Source organism: Lithobates pipiens, unplaced genomic scaffold, assembly GCF_037356315.1.
Source record: "Lithobates pipiens isolate NorthernLeopardFrog02 unplaced genomic scaffold, aLitPip1_a1.2 Scaffold_8, whole genome shotgun sequence".
NCBI lineage: Eukaryota > Metazoa > Chordata > Amphibia > Anura > Ranidae > Lithobates > Lithobates pipiens.
The window spans coordinates 3,976,536-3,999,714 of NW_027507903.1; the positions used below are offsets into that span (position 1 = coordinate 3,976,536).

Here is a 23,179-nt window from a genome sequence, read left to right on the forward strand (position 1 = left end):
GGTCTCTGACCATAATAGAACTGTCATTTTTTCCCTATTTACAATCCAGATACGCATCTGCTGCACAATTTGCTAAGTACGATGTGGTCTTGCAAACCTCCCAATTGGAACATCTTCGAGACCAACATGATCATGCCAAATTATCATCTCAGTGTTACTCCCTTCTGTCCTGCAATGTCTAGATTAGAAAAGGTTAAAGCTTGACTTTGGGAATCAGACAAATTTGCGAGTGTTGTCTCGCAAGACGAGCAGGATTCAAGCCTCTGTGGTGTGCAGTACTTCATTTGGCCAGAAGTGCGGGGTCACCGGTGACGCTCGGAGACACTTGGAAACCCTTGGAAACACTCTATTCCCGAGTGTCTCCGAGCATTTCCGAGTGGTCTCCGAGCTTCTCCAAGTGTTTCTGAGTGCCCCCCCCCCCCTTAACTCTGGTGGCCACATGCATAGGCAAGCAGAAGCCATGGAACAAAATATCTGAGTTTGCATTGATTCCTATGGGGAAACTCGCTTTGATATACAAGTGCTTTGGATTACATGCATTCTTCAGAAATGGATTATGCTCGTAATCCAAGGTACCACTGTACATTTGTCTGTTGATCACATCTCTAATGGGGTTGGATCAGCTGATCTTTGAGACGATGGTGGTTGGTTGCATATTACAATTACTTTGGCGTTTGGTAAACTTGGAATCATATAATGTACTGTAACAACCCTTGCACTGCCAGGGGCCAAATCTATTGGTATTGAAAGTTACCCTTTCTGTGGCAAACTTACAGACGATAACGACACCACAAAACTTTGGCGTTTGCACCCCTTTGTGTAGAAAAGTCATGTAATGCCACGTACACACGACCGGACTTTTCAACATCAAAATTTCGACGAAATGATTCCGGCAGACCATTCGATCGTGTGGGGGCTGCAGCGGACTTTTGATTTGCAAAAGTCTGACAGACTTTAGAAATGGAACATGTTTCAAATTTTTCCCCCAAAACTCCGCCGGACCTAGTTCCTACCGAGAAATCCGCTCGTCTGTATGCTAGTCCGACAGACAAAAAACGATGCTAGGGCAGCTATTGGCTACTGGCTATGAACTTCCTTATTCTAGTCCGGTCGTACGTCATCACGTTCGAATCCGTTGGACTTTGGTGTGATTGTGTGTGGCCAAGTCCGTTCATTCGGAAAGTCCGTCAGAACTCTGTCAGAACTCCGTCGAAAGTCTGTCGGACTTAGTCCCTCGAAAAGTCCGGTCGTGTGTACGCGGCATAAGAAGTAAAAGACTAATCTAGATATTTCTCACCTTGGTGGGCATGGCTCCTCGTTGCAGTTCCGTTGTCTGTCATCAGGCCGTATCAGTGAATCGCAATATCTTTCCTCCACAAGACCAGCCACCTTCTCCACACAGTGCACCAGTTGCCTCTGCACCCCTAACACGGGTATGACAGGTAAGTATTAATATCAAGCGTAATTAATCCAAAACGCACACGTTCCTACAGCAATGGCTGTACAAATTAGATGGGTGCTGTAGCGACCAACGGCTCCAACCCTCAAAAGTCAAACTGAAGAAATGTCACCAGCCCACCGAGGATCTCCAAAGAATGGGTCCAAAGCTTTATCAAAGATCACATAGTTACAGCAGCGTAGCAATGTTTCGGAACCTCAAAGGACCCCTTCATCAGGCATGTGACATCACATGCCTGATGAAGGGGCCCTTTTGAGGTTTTTGAAACATTGCTACGCTGCTGTAACTATGTGAATCTTTGATAAAGCTTTGGACCCATTCTTTGGAGATCCTCGGTGGGCTGGTGACATTTGAAATTAAATGATGTGGAATGTTTTTATGTGTATAATATCTTAATAAAAAATAATTAATTAAACACATAATGTTTGGGGATAAGTAATTTTCTAGCAAAAGAATACTGCTTTTCACTTATAAACAAAAAGTATCAGAATTATAGGTGTGCGCAGCCTATTGCATTAGGGTGTCCACCCCAAAGCTCAAACACATATGCATGTGTGTGCATGTGTATATATACTGATGGTGTCAGTACTGACGGTGTCAGTAGAGCAGCGGACGGTGTCAGTAGAGCAGTGGACGGTGTCAGTAGAGCAGTGGACGGTGTCAGTAGAGCAGTGGACGGTGTCAGTAGGGCAGAGGACGGTGTCAGTAGGGCAGAGGACGGTGTCAGTAGGGCAGAGGACGGTGTCAGTAGAGCAGTGGACGGTGTCAGTAGAGCAGAGGACGGTGTCAGTAGAGCAGTGGACGGTGTCAGTAGAGCAGAGGGCGGTGTCAGAGCAGAGGGCGGTGTCAGTAGAGCAGAGGACTGTGTCAGTAGGGCAGTGGACGGTGTCAGTAGGGCAGTGGACGGTGTCAGTAGGGCAGAGGACGGTGTCAGTAGAGCAGTGGACGGTGTCAGTAGAGCAGTGGACGGTGTCAGTAGAGCAGTGGACGGTGTCAGTAGAGCAGAGGACGGTGTCAGTAGAGCAGTGGACGGTGTCAGTAGAGCAGAGGACGGTGTCAGTAGGGCAGAGGACAGTGTCAGTAGGGCAGTGGACGGTGTCAGTAGAGCAGAGGACGGTGTCAGTAGGGCAGTGGACGGTGTCAGTAGAGCAGAGGACGGTGTCAGTAGAGCAGTGGACGGTGTCAGTAGAGCAGTGGACAGTGACAGTAGAGCAGTGGACAGTGTCAGTAGAGCAGAGGACGGTGTCAGTAGAGCAGAGGACGGTGTCAGTAGAGCAGAGGACGGTGTCAGTAGAACAGAGGACGGTGTCAGTAGAGCAGTGGACGGTGTCAGTAGAGCAGTGGACGGTGTCAGTAGAGCAGAGGACGGTGTCAGTAGAGCAGAGGACGGTGTCAGTAGAACAGAGGACGGTGTCAGTAGAGCAGTGGACAGTGTCAGTAGAGCAGAGGACGGTGTCAGTAGAGCAGAGGATGGTGTCAGTAGAGCAGAGGACGGTGTCAGTAAAGCAGTGGACGGTGTCAGTAGAGCAGTGGACAGTGTCAGTAGGGCAGTGGATGGTGTCAGTAGAGCAGTGGACGGTGTCAGTAGAGCAGAGGACGGTGTCAGTAGAACAGAGGACGGTGTCAGTAGAGCAGAGGACGGTGTCAGTAGAGCAGTGGACGGTGACAGTAGAGCAGTGGACAGTGTCAGTAGAGCAGAGGATGGTGTCAGTAGAGCAGAGGACGGTGTCAGTAGGGCAGAGGACGGTGTCAGTAGAGCAGAGGACGGTGTCAGTAGAGCAGAGGACGGTGTCAGTAGAGCAGAGGACGGTGTCAGTAGAGCAGTGGACGGTGACAGTAGAGCAGTGGACAGTGTCAGTAGAGCAGAGGATGGTGTCAGTAGAGCAGAGGACGGTGTCAGTAGGGCAGTGGACGGTGTCAGTAGGGCAGAGGACGGTGTCAGTAGGGCAGAGGACGGTGTCAGTAGAGCAGAGGACGGTGTACCTATGGTCAGAAAAGGCCCCGGGTCCTTAAGTGGCACAGGTCCATTAATGTCACAGTCTTTTTTAATTTCGCTCACTTACTGGGCAGTACTTCTACTGTGTACAAAGGCAATTCTGAATACAGGGTGATGCAAGTAGACAGAAGACGTGCCATTAACTTCCCTCCAGGATCCGGCATGAACTCTGTACAAAGAAGAAGTGCGACCCAAGTCTATACAGCTGACTCCTTGTCCTAAGCTGGCCTTGGTGTTCACAGATGACTCCTCAGATGTTCTTTTATGTCGTAGAGATGAGATCTTACCAGTGCCACACGTGGCCGAGCACTCCGACCACGCTCCGTATCTCCAGGAGAACTCCGGCGGCTGGACCTCATTGCTGTCGTCTAGGTCTCTTCTCACCGTATACTGGTAGCGCACTCCGGGGTTCTTCTCCTGGAACAGAAGCTATATGTGCAAACCGCGGTCAGTTTTGTTGGATTATTCTGCAGTATTCTCTCAGACTAGTTTTATTAATTTTTTTGGGGAGTAATAAAGTCTAAATTACATTAGGTGGAGGGGGGGATTATGGTGCGGGGGGAGGGGGGATTATGGTGGGGGGGGTTGTTTTTCAGGACTCTGTGCAGGCCAGGCAGGTTCCTCCACCCCAAACTCCCTCATCCATGTCTTTATGGACCTTGCTTTGTGCACTGGTCCAAATCATTTGGTGGAGGGGGGATTATGGTGTGGGGGGGTTGTTTTTCAGGGGTTGGGCTTGGCCCCTTAGTTCCTGTGAAGGGAACTCTTAAGGCGTCAGCATACCAAGACATTTTGGGCAATTTCATGGTCCCAACTCTGTGGGAACACACATGAACTTTAATGGCATCCTAGTCTAACGCCTCGTACACACGATCGGATTTTTGGCAGGGAATTGTGTAACATAGTCTTTGCCTAAAATCCGACCGTTTAGTACGCTCCTTCAGACAATTGATGTCCAACTTTCCACCAACAAATGTTGGATGGCAGGCTAGTAAATTTTCGGCGGACAATGGTCTGTTGTCAGATTTTGGCATTGTGTGTACACAAGTCCGTCACACAAAAGTCCAAAGTACAAACACGCATGCTCGGAATCGATGCTCACCAAACACGACATTAGCAGAAGGTGCCCAAAGGCACTCAAGAGCTGAAATTTCACGTAGTACGTTACTACTTTGTGTTTGTTGGCTGACAATTGTGTACCGTTTGTATGCAAGACAAGCACAAGTCCTTCGGGTTAAAAGTCTGACGCTTTGTCTGCCAACAATCCGATCGTGTGTACAAGGCTTTGGTCCGGAGGGTTCAATATTGAATTGGCCCACCCTTTGCAGCTATAACAGCTTCAACTCTTCTGGCAAGGCCGTCCACAAGGTATAGGAGATGTGTCTATGGGAATGTTGGACCATTATTCCAGAAGAGCATTTGTGAGGTCAGGCACTGATGTTGGATGAGAAGGCCTGGCTCGCAGTCTCTGATCTAATTCATTAAAAGGTGTTCTATCGGGTTGAGGTCAGGCCAGTCAAGTTCCTCCCCCCAAACTCACTCATCCATGTCTTTATAGACCTTTCTTTGTGCACTGGTCCAGATCATTTGGTGGAGGGGGGATTATGGTGTGGGGGTTGTTTTTCAGAGGTTGGGTTTGGCCCCTTAGTTCCAGTGAAGGGAACTCTTAAGGCGTCAGCATACCAAGACGTTTTGGACAATTTTATGCTCCCAAATTTTACTCATCCATGTCTTTATGGACCTTGCTTTGTGCACTGGTGGGCAGTCATGTTGGAACAGGAAGGGACCGTCCCCCAAACTGTTCCCACAAAGTTGGGAGCATAAAAATTGCCCAAAATGTCTTGATGTGCTGACGTCTTAAGAGTTCCCTTCACTGGAACTAAGGGGCCAAGCCCAACCCCTGAAAAACAATCCCCCACACCATAATCCCCCCTCCACCAAATGATTTGGGCCAGTGCACAAAGCAAGGTCCATAAAGACATGGATGAGCGAGTTTGGGGTGGAGGAATTTGTCTGCCCTGCACAGAGTCCTGACCTCAACCCGATAGAACACTTTTGGGATGAATTAGAGAGAAGACTGTGATCCCGGCCTCCTCGTCCAACATCAGTGCCTGACCTCACAAATCCTGCGCCAAGCAGCTTCCCCTCTTCACACTGACCATAAGGGGGGTGCTTGCTCAGCACTGCCGCCATTCACATAATGCCTTTTATTTCTTCCAATGAATACAAGACATTCTCTGATTGGACAATGTGGAGAAGAGGGGGAGGTGATGTCATAACTTCTGGTAGAATGGATTGTATGCTTTATTACCACATTTAGTTCAAAAGGTAGAATCTCTAATGGAATGCAACAAAGATTTTAAATTAAAATGATCTCACCTGTATCCACACCGGCTCGTGGGTCGGACCAGGGGCGGTCAGGTTCTCCAAATTCCCCGTGCGGGTGTAGGTGAAGGTTGTGCCCGCCGCTTGGTAATCCCCATTCCACTGAATGGTCCATCTGCCATTCAAGAAATACTTCTCCGGGTCTTCACTGCGGAGAGCTAAAAAGTTCCCGGCCTCCGCCACTTCTTCAATCCGAATCTCGCGGGCACCAGGCGGAATGAGACCGATGTCCACATAACCTGGAAGACACACAGATTGCAAAAAATAAAATAAAAAAGTGTAATGTTAAAGGGTATATAGCAGGGCTGGGACAAGGTAACTTAGAGTCCAAGGCGAACATGCCACACTGTGACCCCCCCCCCCACCTCCCCCCAGATGTATGAGCATTATGTGTCAGCAAAAATTCCCCCCCTCCACAAAAAAATTAACACTAATATGCATGCTTACCCCCCAAGTATAAATTCCCTCTCCTCCCAGTACAAATCCCCCTCCTAGCAGAAATCTTTGCCTCCCCCATCACCTTCCCCCTTCCAGTTCAAACCCTCTGTCTTCCCAAATCCCTCCATCACAAATCCCCTCCTCCAGGGGTAGAGGTGTTAATAATAATAGGGTGCCACCGGGGACGGACCCCCGATCATGTGACCACTGTGACAGCCAATTATAGCGGTCACATAATCGGGCAGTCTATCCCGTCCCCTGGGCGTAAAGACCCTTTTATTTATTTTTTAAGTTAGTCAGCAGCTACAAATTCTGCAGCTGCTGACTTTTAAAATAAGGACACCAACCTGTCCAGGGTGCCCGCGATGACGGATGGAGGCGCCGCCATCTTCGGTAAGGGAATCAGGAAGTGAAGCCGCAAGGCTTCACTTCCTGGTTCCCTACTGCACATGTGCGAGTCGCGCTGCGTGATCCCACTGGTCCCTGCTGTGTTCTGGGACCTGTGTGTCTCCCAGGAGACAGCAGGTGGGGGGGTGGCAGAGAAGGCGCTGGACGTGGCGTAGATACCCGCAGGTGGCTTGGCTATCTATGCACGGAAGTGGGAGAAAAATACTTGTATTAGACAGGTATCTGCTCCCCCCTCCCCCCTGAAAGGTGCCAAATGTGACACCGGAGGGGGGGAGGATTCCAAAAAGCAGAAGTTCCATTTTTTGGTAGAACTCCGCTTTAAAGGGATGCAGAGGCAAGGTGGGTAGGGGGTCAGGGGTGGCCCGTCCATTAAGGGCGCACGGGCACTGACCCCCCTGTCCATGCATCCTGTCCCTTGCAAGACACTTGATACATGAATTCCAATTGGGAGGGGGGGGGGGGTTGAAGCACCTGTTTAGATTCGGAGGCTCTAATAGGCTTCAAAATAGGATGGGCTCGTGGTACAGAGAAAGCAAACCAAGCCCATCCAGGTGTGTTACAATAGCAAAAGAATATTCGCTATTGTAACACTGATCCTCCTCCTGGTCAATCAGGAAAGGGGTCTTGATACCCATCCTGAAAGGACAGGCGATCCTATTGGATGACTAGGAGGAGGGGAGGACGCGCATGGCCGCTGTGATGGAGGAAAGGACACATGAGCTGCTGCCCGCTACCTGCCACCTAGATGGGATAAGTGCCAGACCGACCGGCAGACAGGGAGCGGGGGGGGGGCGGGTGAGGCTGTTTGCCACTCCCCTAAAAAAAAAACACAAAAAAAAAAAAAAAACACACCAGCCACCACTGGTAGGTGTTATTAAATTATAAGGACATAACAGCTGAACTAATAACAACCAGGATCATTTTTAAGGCAGGGCAAAAGGGGCAGCTGCCCTGAGCCCTGTCATTGTTGTGGGGCCCAAAGCAGCTGCCTCATACTTGCCAACTATCATGGTTTAAATTCCCTTGAGGTTTTAGTCCTGTGCTATGTCCCGATATCTCAGTGTGAAGTGCTGCTACTAATGCTGCTCAGCTCTGCCCTATTGTTGTGTACAGATGACTCACCTGCAGACCCTGTGTTTACATGGACATTACCGGCATTTATATGTAAATAGCAGTTGCATTCATATGTAAATAGGGGCAGCCGGCAGCATTGATATGTATATCATGCCCCCCTGAGGTCATAGCCACAGTAATCTCTAGCAACCAATCAACAAGCAGAAATCATGTGCTGTAACCTCTAGTAACTTATCAGTGAGCTGTAATGTGTGCTGTAACCTCTAGCAACCAGTCAGTGAGCGGTAATGATACGCTGTAACCTCTGGCAACCAATCGCTGCCTGATCTGATTCAGTAAACTGATTTTGAGTCTGGCTGCTATATACAGTAATGTATGTCTCAGAGAAGGTGGAGAGCGAAACTGCATGGGGGGGGGGGGGGGGGGGCAAGAAAAGGACACATGAGCTGCTGCCCGCTACCTGCCACCTAGATGGGATAAGTGCCAGACCGACCGGCAGACAGGGAGCGGGGGGGGGGCGGGTGAGGCTGTTTGCCACTCCCCTAAAAAAAAAACACAAAAAAAAAAAAAAAAAAAACACACCAGCCACCACTGGTAGGTGTTATTAAATTATAAGGACATAACAGCTGAACTAATAACAACCAGGATCATTTTTAAGGCAGGGCAAAAGGGGCAGCTGCCCTGAGCCCTGTCATTGTTGTGGGGCCCAAAGCAGCTGCCTCATACTTGCCAACTATCATGGTTTAAATTCCCTTGAGGTTTTAGTCCTGTGCTATGTCCCGATATCTCAGTGTGAAGTGCTGCTACTAATGCTGCTCAGCTCTGCCCTATTGTTGTGTACAGATGACTCACCTGCAGACCCTGTGTTTACATGGACATTACCGGCATTTATATGTAAATAGCAGTTGCATTCATATGTAAATAGGGGCAGCCGGCAGCATTGATATGTATATCATGCCCCCCTGAGGTCATAGCCACAGTAATCTCTAGCAACCAATCAACAAGCAGAAATCATGTGCTGTAACCTCTAGTAACTTATCAGTGAGCTGTAATGTGTGCTGTAACCTCTAGCAACCAGTCAGTGAGCGGTAATGATACGCTGTAACCTCTGGCAACCAATCGCTGCCTGATCTGATTCAGTAAACTGATTTTGAGTCTGGCTGCTATATACAGTAATGTATGTCTCAGAGAAGGTGGAGAGCGAAACTGCATGGGGGGGGGGGGGGGGGCAAGAAAAGTTTTGTCCAGGGTCCAATAAGTACGGCCCTGATAACAACTGGAAAGCTAATCGGAGAACTCACAGCTGCATATCTTAGTTTTGACACACTGTAGCTTTGATGCAACTCCTCTTTCTGGCAAAGAACAAAAAGTTAATTTAGAGAAGACAGAAGTGGAGAAGAGCCGACTGTGGGCTGTTTTTGCCAACTTGCTCTATGACCTCATTGTGCTTGTGATCAGATTTGTCTGGGTTGGACTGTCCATATAAACAATCTCCCATAAAGCCCACACTCCCCCCACGCACACGCACACACACACACACACACAGATGACATAAGCAGGTATACTGGCAGGGGCGGACTGACAAGTCATGGGGCCCCCGGGCAATAGGAGATTATGGGGCCCCCAGGCAATCAGAGATTATGGGGCCACACAGTATACACACACACACACAGTATAAAATCACACAGGTTACACATACATGTACACACAGTATACACAGATATGTTTCTATTTGCTGAGAAGGTAGTGGAGAGGTGGGGCAGCCATAATCTCTGGATTTTTAGCCCAAAATGATGTCGGCAAGGGACATTTCAGATGGCGAATGTAAAAAAAAAAAACAGATTTTTTACATACTGTCCCTGGTTTTACTGAGGCTGGCAACCCTGATGGGGCCCCCTAGTGACCCGGGGCCCTCGGGCAGTGCAGTTGCTGAATGGTCAGTCCGCCCCTGTATACTGGGTATATACTGTACTAGTAGAAACCCCCGATTTACACAACATATATAGCAACTCACCAAGTCCTTCGCTGTCATCAAACGTCTTGTGAACAGTATGACATGTAGAAGAGTCACCAAGACAGACACCACAGCGATCCTCCACCGCATTGGAGTCAATCTCATAGTCACAGCCAATGTTCTGTGTTGAAAGATCAGATTATTTAGTATGGTTTGTTATTGCTTGAAAATAATCTGAAAGAACGCAGAGTTATTGTAGAAGGGCACAGAAGAGGTCCAAGTAGCAGATGTACTTTTGACATGGAGTTTATGGGGATGGCATGGGAGCACCTCAGGATGGCATGGGAGGACCTCGGGATGGCATGGGAGGACCTCTGGATGGCATGGGAGCACCTCAGGATGGCATGGGAGGACCTCAGGATGGCATGGGAGGACCTCTACTGATTCTGTATTTTCCAACAGAGTCCTATCATATGCATTTGTAGCACACTCTAGGTGTTGTGTATGCTGGTAGGTAAATTTAGTTGGCCATTGTAATCAGTGCATCAGGGGTTGATTAGTTAGGGCTGCTCAGTGTCTCACAGGCTGCTGCACTGATTATTCCCCCTTCTTCTAGAGTAGGGATGAGCTCCGGCGTGTTCGCATGCTCCACGTGCAGAGCCCGCCAGGAAGTCGGCGCAGCACTGCGCTAATCACAGGCAGTGAGACATTGCCCGATCTCTGCAGCAGCGCAATCGGGGCAATGTCTCACTGCCTGTGATTAGCGCAGTGCTGCGACGACTTCCTGGCGGGCTCTGCACGTGCCATATGCGAACACGCCGGAGCTCATCCTTATTCTAGAGCAGCGGTCATCAACCCTGTCCTCACGGCCCACTAACAGGCCAGGTTTGCAAGATAACTGAAATCCATCACAGGTGATATCATTTGCTTCTCAGTGATTGCAGCATTCTAGTCTGCATCTCCCCCAAGGTAATACATAAAACCTGGCCTGTTAGTGGGCCCTGAGGACAGGGTTGATGACCACTGTTCTAGAGGATTCTATAATTATAGTGGGAGAAAGGCCAGAGCATGCAGCCTGAATATTTAAGGAACTCCAGCCAATCCCTTGAGGGGTGTCCCCAGTTGGTGGTTGTAGAGTCCTTCAATAGTCTGGGGCCTGGGGTAGAAGCTGCAGTGTTCCTGGGTCCAGTCCTGCTGGAGGAGATGCCTGTGCAGGGGGGGGGGGGGGGGGGGCTCTGCTCCTGGGGCAGGAGTGTCCCTAAGGCCGCGTACACACGGGCGGATTGTCTGCCCAACTAAGTTCGTCAGACAATCCGACAGACAGTCCGTCCAACATTTGAATGAACGGACTTGACCACACACGATGAACAGACAGTCCGCTGAAAGCTTGCGCGATGACGTGTACAGCACGTACGACGGGACTAGAAATACGATGTCCAATACACTGCAATGCAACCTTCGGCCGTGTAAATCCTTTCTGAGCATGCGCCATACTTAGTCCGTCCAACTTGCCTACACACGAGCGGACTGTCCGCTGAAACCAAGTTTGGACGGACAAAATTACGGAAATTCCGAAAGACTTAGTCCGTCAGACTGTCCGCTGAAAAAGTCCGCTGAAGCCCACACACGAGCGGATTGTCCGCTGAAACACGGTTCAGCGGACTAAGTTGGGCAGACAATCCGCCCGTGTGTACGCGGCCTAATGCCGCATACACACGACCGGACTTTCCGGGCAGACTAGGTCCGACGGTCTTTCCGATGGACTTTAGGCGGAGTTCCGGCAGACTTTCTGAACGAACGGACTTGGCCACGTGATGACGTGCGCCCCGACTAAATTAGAAACGTGATGACGTGCGCCCCGACTAAAATAAGGAAATTCATAGCCAGTAGCCAATAGCTGCCCTAGCGTCGCTTTTTGCCCGTCGGACTAGCACACAGACGAGCGGATTTCTCCATAGGAACGGGGTCCGGCGGAAAAATTTGAAACATGTTCTATTTCTAAAGTCCGTCCGATTTTTGGACAGCAAAGGTTCGATGGAGCCCACACACGATCGAATTGTCCGATGGATTCGTATCGTCTGACCTTTGGCTGTAGAAAAGTCTGGTCCTGTGTACGCGGCATAAGAGGACATTGAAGTCCCAGCTAGGCTTAGCTGGGGAGCCTATTTTCAAATCAAGTGAGGTCTGGAGAAGCTCACTGGAGAATACCAGAATGAAGTTGGTAAGAGTCCAGCTGTCCTATGGTGGTATGAGTCTACATCTCCCTCACTGAGAAGAGCCTGGTGGATATCGGTAGGAGGCAACCATCGATCCTGTGGCTGTGTGGGTAAGTGACCCCAGTGCTGAGAATCAGTGACTGTGTGTAGCTTTTCAGTCCCTGGGAGGATTACTAGTCACCAGCAGCATAGAGATTCTGTGGGACTTTTTATTGCTACAGTTCAGCAAGATAGCCAAGGATTCCTCAAGTTTGTTCAGTTTTGGGGTATCCTGTGCTCCCTCACCCTCTCAAGTGTCCAACCCTCCCCCCCCCTCCAAAAAAACCTAAAAGAAAACCCTCGGCTGCTTTTTGGAGCCAGTTGAGGAGTGAAGAAAATGCTTGGTGCCTGGCTGTGTGTGCTCTACAATGGGAATAAGGACTAAGGCTTGATTCACACTAGCGCGTTTTTTGATGCATTTTGCATTTTGCAGAAATGCAAGGAAATTTTTTAACATGGGTTCCTATGGAACATGTTCACATCAATGCATTTTTGTGCCTCTGCGTTTTTGGAAAGGGTCAGGGACTTTTTTTCATGCAAAATGCAGCGTTTTGCATGTAATAGAAGTCAATGGACCTGCATCAAAAACGCAAGTACTGCGTTTTTACCGTGTTTTTGCCGCGATTTTCGTTTTTTTTTTTTTTTAAACGCGTGTCCAAAAACACGACAAGCACCGCAAAAAGCACTGCAAAAACGCTCAAAAGCAACATGCATAGATGTGAATCGAGCCTAATAGAAGTCAATGGACCTGCATTAAAAACGCAAGTACCACTTTTTTACCGCGATTTGCGTTTTTTTTTTCATTGTATATATCTGGTTGCTAAGCAACCACAGTGTAAAAAAAAAAAACACTGCAAAATCGCAGTAAAAAAGCGGTACTTGCATTTTTGATGCAGGTCCATTCACTTCTATTACATGCAAAACACTGCATTTTGCATGAAAAAAAGTCCCCGACCCTTTCCAAAAATGCAGAGGCACAAAAATGCATTGATGTGAACATGTTCCATAGGAACCCATGTTAAAAAATTTCCTTGCATTTCTACAAAATGCATCAAAATACGCGAAATAAAGCCTAAAGGGAATCATTGGGCCTCACCATCAGAAATCATGTATTACACTGAACCACAGGCTCCCCTTCTGGTAAATGTCCTTCTACCCCTGGGTGGGCCAGACCAGGGTAGCTGGAGGAGTAATGTTTAAAGACTGTTGCAGAGTGGAACTTTATGCAACTAATCAAAAATGTCAACTACGTTATACTGTACCCTTCATGTATCCATGAAGTGTTTCCTATTAAGGTGGGTTGCCTATCCCTGGGGGACCCTGTGTGAGACGTGGCTCAGTGAGCAAGGGTGGTGCCCTGACTGGTGATTTGGGTCAACCAGCGTGTTGGTGGGGATAGGTTCTCAATCTGCACCATGTACCCAGTAGCCCGGTGGCCTGGGGTCAGGTGGTTGGCAGATAACTGGAGGGTCCAGACTGGCAATCAAATGATTTTAAGGACCCTGTTAGCTGCGTGTATCTAGCAGACTGGGGGTTCTCCCATAGGCCTGAAGATTGTAATGAATACCCAGCTCTTGCTATGGAGGTCCCCTAAGTCCCCCAAAGAAGCTCCTCACTGTGTTGCTATGACCAGTTTAGTCATTTTTATAGCATATATATATATATATATGCTAAAATTATAAGTAGTTTGTATGTACAGCATCCTTGTTTAGAAAAGCACATAATATACTACACTGGTTTTTATGCTTCCCTGCTTTAAAGAGTAACTTCACTTTTGTTGAGAAAAAAAAAAACATTCCCCTTTGGGTGATTTATGTACATTGCAAGGATTATAACAACCTTTGTTGCAGACTCCTACCTTTTTGTTATTCCGAAGTATTCCCTGTTTGTCCCTCTGAGCCTCAGTGATGAGTGGGTCTAATGGGAGTGGTTTCATAATTATCTATCAGGGGTGCACCTGCACAGCTCTAAGGCCCCTTTCACACTGGGGCGGTGGGTGCGTCTGCGGTAAAGTGCCGCTATTTTTAGCAGGGAATTACTGTCAATTTTGCAGCGCTATTCGGACGCTAGCGGGGCGCTCCCCCCCCCCCCCCCCGCTAGCGGCCGAGAAAGGGTTAAAACCACCGCAAAGCACTGCTGCAGCAACACTATGCTAGCGGTACAGTCGCGCTGCCCTATTGATTTCAATGGGCAGGAGCGGTTTAGGAGCACTCCTTCACCGCTCCAAAGATGCTGCTAGCAGGACTTTTTTTTTAGCGTCCTGCCAGCGCACCGCTCCAGTGTGAAAGCCCTCGGGGCTCTCACATTGGAGAGTTAGCAGTGGCTCTTTCAGGGCGCTTTGCAGGAGCTATTTTTAACGTTAGACCCCAGTGTGCAAGGGGTCTAATGAGGAAATCAGCTGGGCCTGTATCCCTTTTAGATGTGTCTCACTAAAAATGACATGTTTGTTGCAGGGGATGCCTGAAATCTGACTTGTATCTTAGTGCAGACTTCTGGGAAAATTGGTGAGCCAATCACACAAGTAGGTCATTATGTTTCTGGGCAGTGGTCAGTACACACTCAAACACACTGTGTACAGAACAACTCCAGGTAGCCATATTGTAAAGTATTCTCAGAAACTTACAGTGCCTGCAGATTGAAAAGGAAAAGTAACTTTTAATAACATTCAATTACAAAACGACTTGTGTGGCAATTGTATACAGTGAATTATTTTTTCTTTATTTGCTCCCCCCCCCCCCCATGAAAGAGGAGTTACCCTTTAATGAAAAAGGTTACCTTAAAAGATACCAAGTAAAATACTCACACTCTAGTTCTTGTGATTAAAGGTTGTTAAAATTATCAGAAAATTGCTGTATAAATGGTCGGTATCAGTGTACGTATGAATATATGACTTTTTAGCAACTGCATCTTGTTGCTGATAACGTTGTACTTTCCTTGCCTGAGAGATATTACTTGTGGTGCTGCTCCAAGCAGGAGAAGAGCCTCTTCCCTAGATCCTCAGGAAAGTGGGGTGCTGACGTGTCTATGTGCCGATCCAGAAAGTAATCATGTGTGTCTATGAAGATCGTTGCTCTGCCCAACCAGCCCGTACAGTCAATAGTTAAGGAGCGGCCTCAGCCTACAAGTCTCTACTAAGCCACACACTGACATGTTTCGTCCCGGGGGGTTTAGGGTGAAATGCGTCAGTGGGCATGGCTTAGCAGTGTCGGGGCTGGGCTCAGCCCTTCCTTCTCAGAGCTGGCCACTCAGCTGTCGGCTAATTGCCAGCTCCCATCTCTCTCCACAGTTTCTCAGCTGTTGATGATATCCTGCTCATCAGTCCTGCCTACTTAAAGTGGTTGTAAACTAGATTAAGGCTTACCTGTAGGTCCAAGAAATATCTCCTAAACCTATACGGTTTAGGAGATATTTACAAAAAGACAGGCACCGCTGTCTACGGCGCATGCGCGCAGGCACACTGAGTCGACTGCAGATCATTGCGATATGCCGCTCGTGTCGGCTCCCGTGCACATGCACGGGAGTGACGTCATCGTGGCTCCGGTGAATCACAGCGCCGGAGCAGCGAGACCCGGAAGTCACTCCAGGATACATGGCAGTGGCGAAGATGAAGACGGAGGACGGCTTTGGGTGCTTTGTTCTCAGGTAAGTTATTCATAATGAGCTAGTATGCTATGCATACTAGCTCATTATGACTTTGCCTTGCAGGTTGCATTTTTTTTTTCAATAGCCTTTACTTCCTCTTTAAGCTGTCCAATCCAGAGGAGCTCTGCCTTCGCCTTGGTCACATCACAAGAAACAATCTCCTGCGTTCCTGTTTAAAGACTTGCTTTGCTGACACCACTTCAGGCTCTAGATCCTGCTTGCTGTTCCACTACTTTGATCCCTGACTTCTGGCTTTTCTGACTATCCGTTTTGGTTACTGTACTTTAGTTATGTTTTGACCACGTTTGTTCTTTTTACTTTTATTATTAAACAAGTGTGATTTAACTGTACTTCTGTCTCAGTCTGATTTCATGGTTTCTGACAAGCAGAGACTTGTAGGCTGAGGCTGCTCCTTAGGTTTTGACTGCACAAACTCATTGGGCAAAGCCTCCTACACCCACATTGTACTTTCCTTGTTACATTTTATTGAATATGGTGGCATGATGCGTTGAAAACTTGACATCTGACCAATATTACATGATATATCATACCTTACATATTCCATTGATGCACATATCTCGGCTTGTGTTTCCCTTAAAACACGGGGTTCCATCGATCACAGCGTCTCGCAGCTTCTCTGCAAAGTACTCTGTGTTTGACCGGCAGTGAAGCTCGCATGGATTAACTGCAGGAAACCAAGAATTTAGATTAAATATCAGTACAGAGGCAAGTTGCAAAGTTGCTTTCATAAACAGTAATCCCCATGCATACTGGGCGTTTAGCCCTGGTGCATGGGGCTCCGGTGTTTAGCTGCAGGCAGAGGGCAGAGGTGCATGTGGCAAAGTCTGAACACATCAGACAGTAACATTAGAACAGTAAATACTAAATGGCACAGCGCCCTTTATATTACACAGCCCATTTACACTACACAGCCCCCCCTTTATATTGCACAGCCCCCCTTTACATTACACAGTCCCCCATTTATATTACACGGCCCATTTACATTACACAGCCCAGTAATATTACACAGCCCCCCATTTACATTACGCAGCCCCCCATTTACATTAAACAGCTCAGTAATATTACACAGCCCCCCATTTACATTACACAGCCCCCCATTTACATTACACAGCCCAGTAATATTACACAGCCCCCCATTTACATTATGCAGCCCCCCATTTACATTAAGCAGCCCAGTAATATTACACAGCCCCCCATTTACAATTTACAGCTCCCCATTTACATTACATAGCCCCCCATTTACATTAAACAGCCCAGTAATAATACACAGCCCCCCATTTACATTACACAGCCCCCCATTTACATTACACAGCCCCCCATTTACATTATACAACAAATTTACATTACACAGCCCCCCATTTACATTATACAGCCGAGTAATATTACACAGCCCCCATTTACATTACACAGCCCCCCCCCCATTTACATTACATGGACCAGTAATATTACACAGCCCTCCATTTACATTACACAGCCCCCCATATACATTATACAACACATTTACATTACACAGTGTCATTTACATTACACACCCCCATTTACATTACACAGCCCATTTTACATTACACCACCCCCCCCGATGCAGAGCGGAATATATTCCCACTGGCCATAGTCTGACCCCCCTAAAGTCTGAAGCACAATAAACTGGCCCTTTGTTTAGAAAGTTAGGAGACCCCTGGTCTAAACGACAAACAAAGAGAGTTAATTCCAACAGTAATAAAAACCTCACAGCAGATCTAAGGCTTCTCTACTATTAAAATAAATCTTTTAGGAATACATTTGAGGTGCTATTTAAAAAAAAAAAAAAAAAACATAGTCATTTGTCCAGCGAATTTGCATGTACATTTGTTCTGAAAACAAAAACAAATTAGGCTATTTTCTCCTCTAAAAGAATCTTCATTTATTTTAGGCAGTAGTAATATAGCGCATTATGGCCACTAGATGGCGCTAAGAAAAATAGGAAATACATAATTCTTTGTAACAAGAGATACAATGTAAAAATTCAAACTGGAAAATAAATGCAACCGTTGGTTACAATTATTTGCTAATTCCTTCTCCAGATTTTTTTTTTACATTGTATCTCTTATTACAAAAGACGTATTTCCTGTGCACCTCATCTCCATCCAATGGCCATAATGTGGTATTTTAGTACCGGCCATAGTAAAAGAACATTTGTTCTGAAGAGAAAATAGCCAAAAGAACATTTTTTTTTGCCCAATTCCCACAGAACGAATGTACATGCAGAGTCTCTGGAAGAATGGGTATGCAATTTTTATAAATACGACCCTCCACTGTCTTCCACATAAATAGACCCATATAGCATGTTTGTACCTTTGGGGGTAGGAATGGATGTGAATGGAGCCATCCACCCTGCAAAGCACTGCTGATTTTTTTTGTACTGTACATATACAATCACGGACCCTTTATTAGGTACAACTAGATGTTCAGTTGCTTAGTAACACAAATCACAGCAACTCTATGTATTTAGGCATCTAGACGTGGTGAAGATGACTTGCTGAAGTTCAAACCAAACATCAGAATGAGGAAGAAAGGGGATTTAAGTGACTTTGAACATAGTTGTTGGAACCAGACGGGCTGGTCTGAGTATTTCAAAAACTGCTGATCTACTGGATTTTATCTCTCGGGTTTACAGAGAATGATGGGAAAAAGAGAAAATATCCAGTGAGCGGCAGTTGTGTGGAGGAAAATGCCTTGTTGATGTCAGAGGTCAGAGGAGAATGGGCAGACTAGTTCCAGGTGATAGAAAGGCAAGAGTAACTCAAATAACCACTCATTACACCCAAGGTATTCAGAATCAACGTACAACACATCCAACCTTGAAGCAGATGGGCTTCAGCAGCAGAAGACCACACCGGGCGCCACTCCTGTCAGCTAAGAACAGGAAACTGAGGCTACAATGGGCACAGGATCACTAACATTGGACAATAGAAGATTGGGAAAACGTTGCCGGGTCTGATGAGTCTGGATTTCAGCTTCAACATTCAGATGGTGGGGTCAGAATTTGGCTCATGGATCCATCCTGCCTTGTATCACCGGTTCAGGCTGGTGGTGGGGGTGTAATTGTGTGGGGGATGGGGTATCCCTGGTTCAGGCTGGTGGTGGGGGTGTAATGGTGGGGGGGATGGGGTATCACCGGTTCAGGCTGGTGGTGGGGGTGTAATGGTGTGGGGGATGGGGTATCACCGGTTCAGGCTGGTGGTGGGGGTGTAATGGTGTGGGGGATGGAGTATCACTGGTTCAGGCTGGTGGTGGTGGTGTAATGGTGTGGGGGATGGGGTATCACCGGTCCAGGCTGGTGGTGGGGATGTAATGGTGTGGGGGATGGGGTATCACCGGTTCAGGCTGGTGGTGGAGGTGTAATGGTGTGGGGGATGGGGTATCACCGGTTCAGGCTGGTGGTGGGGGTGTAATGGTGCGGGGGGTGGGGTATCACCGGTTCAGGCTGGTGGTGGGGGTGTAATGGTGTGGGGGATGGGGTATCACCGGTTCAGGCTGGTGGTGGGGGTGTAATGGTGGGGGGGGATATTTTCTTGGCACAGTTTGGGCCCCTTAGTATCAATTGATCATGGTTTAAATCCCACAACCTACTGGAGTATTGTTGCTGACCATCTCCAACCCTTTATGACTACAGTGTCCCCATCTTCTGATGGCTCCTTCCAGCAGGATAATGCACGATGTCACAAAGCTCCAATCATCTCATCACTGGACAATGAGGTCCCTGTCCTCCAATGGCCTCCACACTCACCACATCTCATCCAATAGAACACCTTTGGGATGTGGTGGAATGGGAGATTGACATCATGGATGTGCAGCCAACAAATCTGCAGCAACTGTGTGATGTTATCATGTCACTATGGAGCAAAATCTCTGAGGAACGTTTACAACACCTTGTTGTATCTATGCCACCAAGAATGAAGGCAAAAGGGGGTCCAACCCGGTACTAGCAAGGGGGACCTAATAAAGGGGGTCTAACCCGGTACTAGCAAGGTGGACCTAATGAAGGGGATCCAACACACTACTAGCAAGGGGTACCTAATAAAGGGGGTTCAACCCGGTACTAGCAAGGGGGACCTAATAAAGGGGGTCCAACCTGCTTCTAGCAAGGGGGACCTAATAAAGGCGGTCCAACCCCCTACTAGCAAGGGGGACCTAATACAGGGGATCCAACCCGCTACTAGCAAGGGGGACCTAATAAAGGGGTTCATCCCGCTACTAGCAAGGGGGACCTAATAAAGGGGGTTCAACCCGCTACTAGCAAGGGGGACCTAATAAAGGGGATCCAACCCGCTACCAGCAAGGGGGACCTAATAAAGGGGGTCCAACCCGCTACTAGCAATGGGGGCCTAATAAAGGGAGTCCAACTCGCTACTAGCAAGGGGGACCTAATAAAGGGGGCCAAACCCACTACTAGCAAGGGGGACCTAATAAAGGGGGTTCAACCCACTACTAGCAATGGGGAACTAATAAAGGGGGTCCAACCCGCTACTAGCAATGGGGACCTAATAAAGGGGGTTCAACCCACTACTAGCAAGGGGGACCTAATAAAGGGGATCCAACCCGCTACCAGCAAGGGGGACCTAATAAAGGGGGTCCAACCCGCTACTAGCAATGGGGGCCTAATAAAGGGGGTCCAACCCGCTACTAGCAATGGGGGCCTAATAAAGGGGGTCCAACTCGCTACTAGCAAGGGGGACCTAATAAAGGGGGCCAAACCCACTACTAGCAAGGGGGACCTAATAAAGGGGGTTCAACCCACTACTAGCAAGGTGGGCCTAATGAAGGGGATCCAACACACTACTAGCAAGGGGTACCTAATAAAGGGGGTTCAACCCGGTACTAGCAAGGGGGACCTAATAAAGGGGGTCCAACCTGCTACTAGCAAGGGGGACCTAATAAAGGCGGTCCAACCCACTACTAGCAAGGGGGACCTAATACAGGGGATCCAACCCGCTACTAGCAAGGGGGACCTAATAAGGGGGTTCATCCCACTACTATCAAGGGGGACCTAATAAAGGGGGTTCAACCCGCTACTAGCAAGGGGGACCTAATAAAGGGGGTCCAACCCGCTACTAGCCAGGGGGACCTAATAAAGGGGATCCAACCCGCTACCAGCAAGGGGGACCTAATAAAGGGGGTCCAACCCGCTACTAGCAATGGGGGCCTAATAAAGGGAGTCCAACCCGCTACTAGCAATGGGGGCCTAATAAAGGGGGTCCAACTCGCTACTAGCAAGGGGGACCTAATAAAGGGGGCCAAACCCACTACTAGCAAGGGGGACCTAATAAAGGGGGTTCAACCCACTACTAGCAAGGGGGACCTAATAAAGGGGATCCAACCCGCTACCAGCAAGGGGGACCTAATAAAGGGGGTCCAACCCGCTACTAGCAATGGGGGCCTAATAAAGGGGGTCCAACCCGCTACTAGCAATGGGGGCCTAATAAAGGGGGTCCAACTCGCTACTAGCAAGGGGGACCTAATAAAGGGGGCCAAACCCACTACTAGCAAGGGGGACCTAATAAAGGGGGTTCAACCCCCTACTAGCAAGGGGGACCTAATAAAGGGGGTCCAACCCACTACTAGCAAGGGGGACCTAATAAAGGGGGTCCAACCCACTACTAGCAAGGGGGACCTAATAAAGGGGGTCCAACCCGCTACTAGCAAGGGGGACCTAATAAAGTGGCCGATGAGTGCAGATACATAAAATTAAAAAATGTTATACTACCAGTGTATCACAAGAGCATTGAATAGTCTTACCATATTGTTTGCTTTGCATAACAAAAGATTATGATAAAGGGTCAAACAATGTACATCATGCTGGCCAACAGTGGATGCCAAAATAAAATTAAAAAAAACCTACACCCAATTTTGAATTGTATTTCCTAGTCTTTGACTGCAAATTATTTATCCATTCTCCCATTTGAATGGTGTTTAGTAACCTATCGCTATACATATTCCTATACTTACTGCCAAGGAACACTGGGCTCCATTCATGAAGCTTCCCTTTGTAAGGAATGGCATCAAACTGAGAGCACTGCACTTGTCGGAATGAAGGAACGCCCAGCGGACAGGGTGTAACATTACACACGCGGTACCTTTTTCTTTCCCCGAGGCAGTATCTTCCTCCGTATCTAGGGCTTCAAAAAAGAAGATACAAAGTATTATGGAAACGGTCACACAATGCAGAACAATACATGGATACATGTCCTGGTTCTTCTAGATCTTTCCTGACCATGCACGCCATCTTTGGCGCACATCATTTTAACCCTAAACTGGCTACACACCAATAGAATTTTTTCAAAAATTCTCATTTCATTTTTGTACAATTTTTGAACTGTCAGTGGGGTGAAATCAGCAATACTTTTCAACGGCATTGACAACAAAATACAAAAGAGCAAAAGAGGGAAAATTTTTCTCAAACAAATAAAATTTTACCCGTGAATGTGGTTTGCATTTGGGAAAACATGTTAATGAAAAATATTTAATACATCTGGGATTTTATTTACAAAGCATGACATTTTAAGGACTTTGGAACATCGGTAAGAGGAAAAAAAAAGTAATTCCCACGTCTCCCCCAACGGGAGGAGGGGGGGGGGGGGCAATGGGAGATGGGGACTTTTATTGTGGCCAAAAGTAAATTGCTATTTACCATGAATAAAATCTGAATATTTTATATCATTCAAAAACATAAAAAATACACAAAATGTGTCATTTTCATACAAGGTATGAAATGTTGTACACATTGCCATATAATACAAATATCTGTATCTGGATTGATCTTACAGGCTTTGGATTGACGTGTTTCGCCCATGTTATAGGCTTCTTTAGGATCCAATTTCCAATATTTTTAAACCGACTGTGCCCAGTGTAAACCAAAAAACAGAGGAAGGGGAGGGGGGGGCGGGTGAGATCTACTGAACCCCCATAAAGAAGGCCCAGGTGCCAATTGAAGTGTATGCATGGAACTTTCCCATAAGTCTGCAATAATAGTGATCATAAGTGATTAAGAATGCCCATAAAGCCATAGCCATTATTGTCAGATACTGTATATATATATATATATATATATATATATATATATATATATATATATATATATATATATATATATATATATATATATATATATATATAGGTATAGGTCCAAAAGATGCAGACTGGGCACAATCGGTTTAAAAATATTGCAAATTGGATACTGAAGAAGCCTATACCTTGGGCGTAACGCACCAATCCAAGCTTGAGATCAATCCAGATAACTGTATTATATGGCAATATGTACAGCATTTAATATCTTTCATGAAAATTACACATTGAGTATTTTTGATGTTTTTGTATGAAATAAAATATTTTGATTTTATTCATGGCATATAGCAATTTACCTTTGGGCATAATACAATCTCCCATCTCCCAGTGTTTTTTTCCTCTTAATTATATAGGGAATTGTGCCATTCTTACTATATAGGCTTCCCCCACTCAGCATTTTCTTTGGAACATAGTTAGCTGACTCAATAGTGGAAAGAAAAAATATT

The 23,179-nt window shown here is 47.2% G+C and overlaps 1 protein-coding gene across 1 annotated transcript in view; it reads right to left on the reverse strand.

The window, feature by feature from the left end:
- ADAMTS7 (ADAM metallopeptidase with thrombospondin type 1 motif 7) overlaps window positions 1-23,179 on the reverse strand; it is a 240,528-nt gene that overhangs the window by 58,540 nt on the left and 158,809 nt on the right. The window contains exons 12-17 of the mRNA XM_077472765.1: window positions 21,618-21,787; window positions 16,163-16,296; window positions 9,775-9,895; window positions 5,835-6,079; window positions 3,743-3,884; window positions 1,298-1,424 (exon numbers count right to left, since the gene is read on the reverse strand). Of these exons, the coding sequence (XP_077328891.1) occupies window positions 1,298-1,424; window positions 3,743-3,884; window positions 5,835-6,079; window positions 9,775-9,895; window positions 16,163-16,296; window positions 21,618-21,787 (939 nt within the window). The remainder of the gene's footprint in view (window positions 1-1,297; window positions 1,425-3,742; window positions 3,885-5,834; window positions 6,080-9,774; window positions 9,896-16,162; window positions 16,297-21,617; window positions 21,788-23,179) is intronic.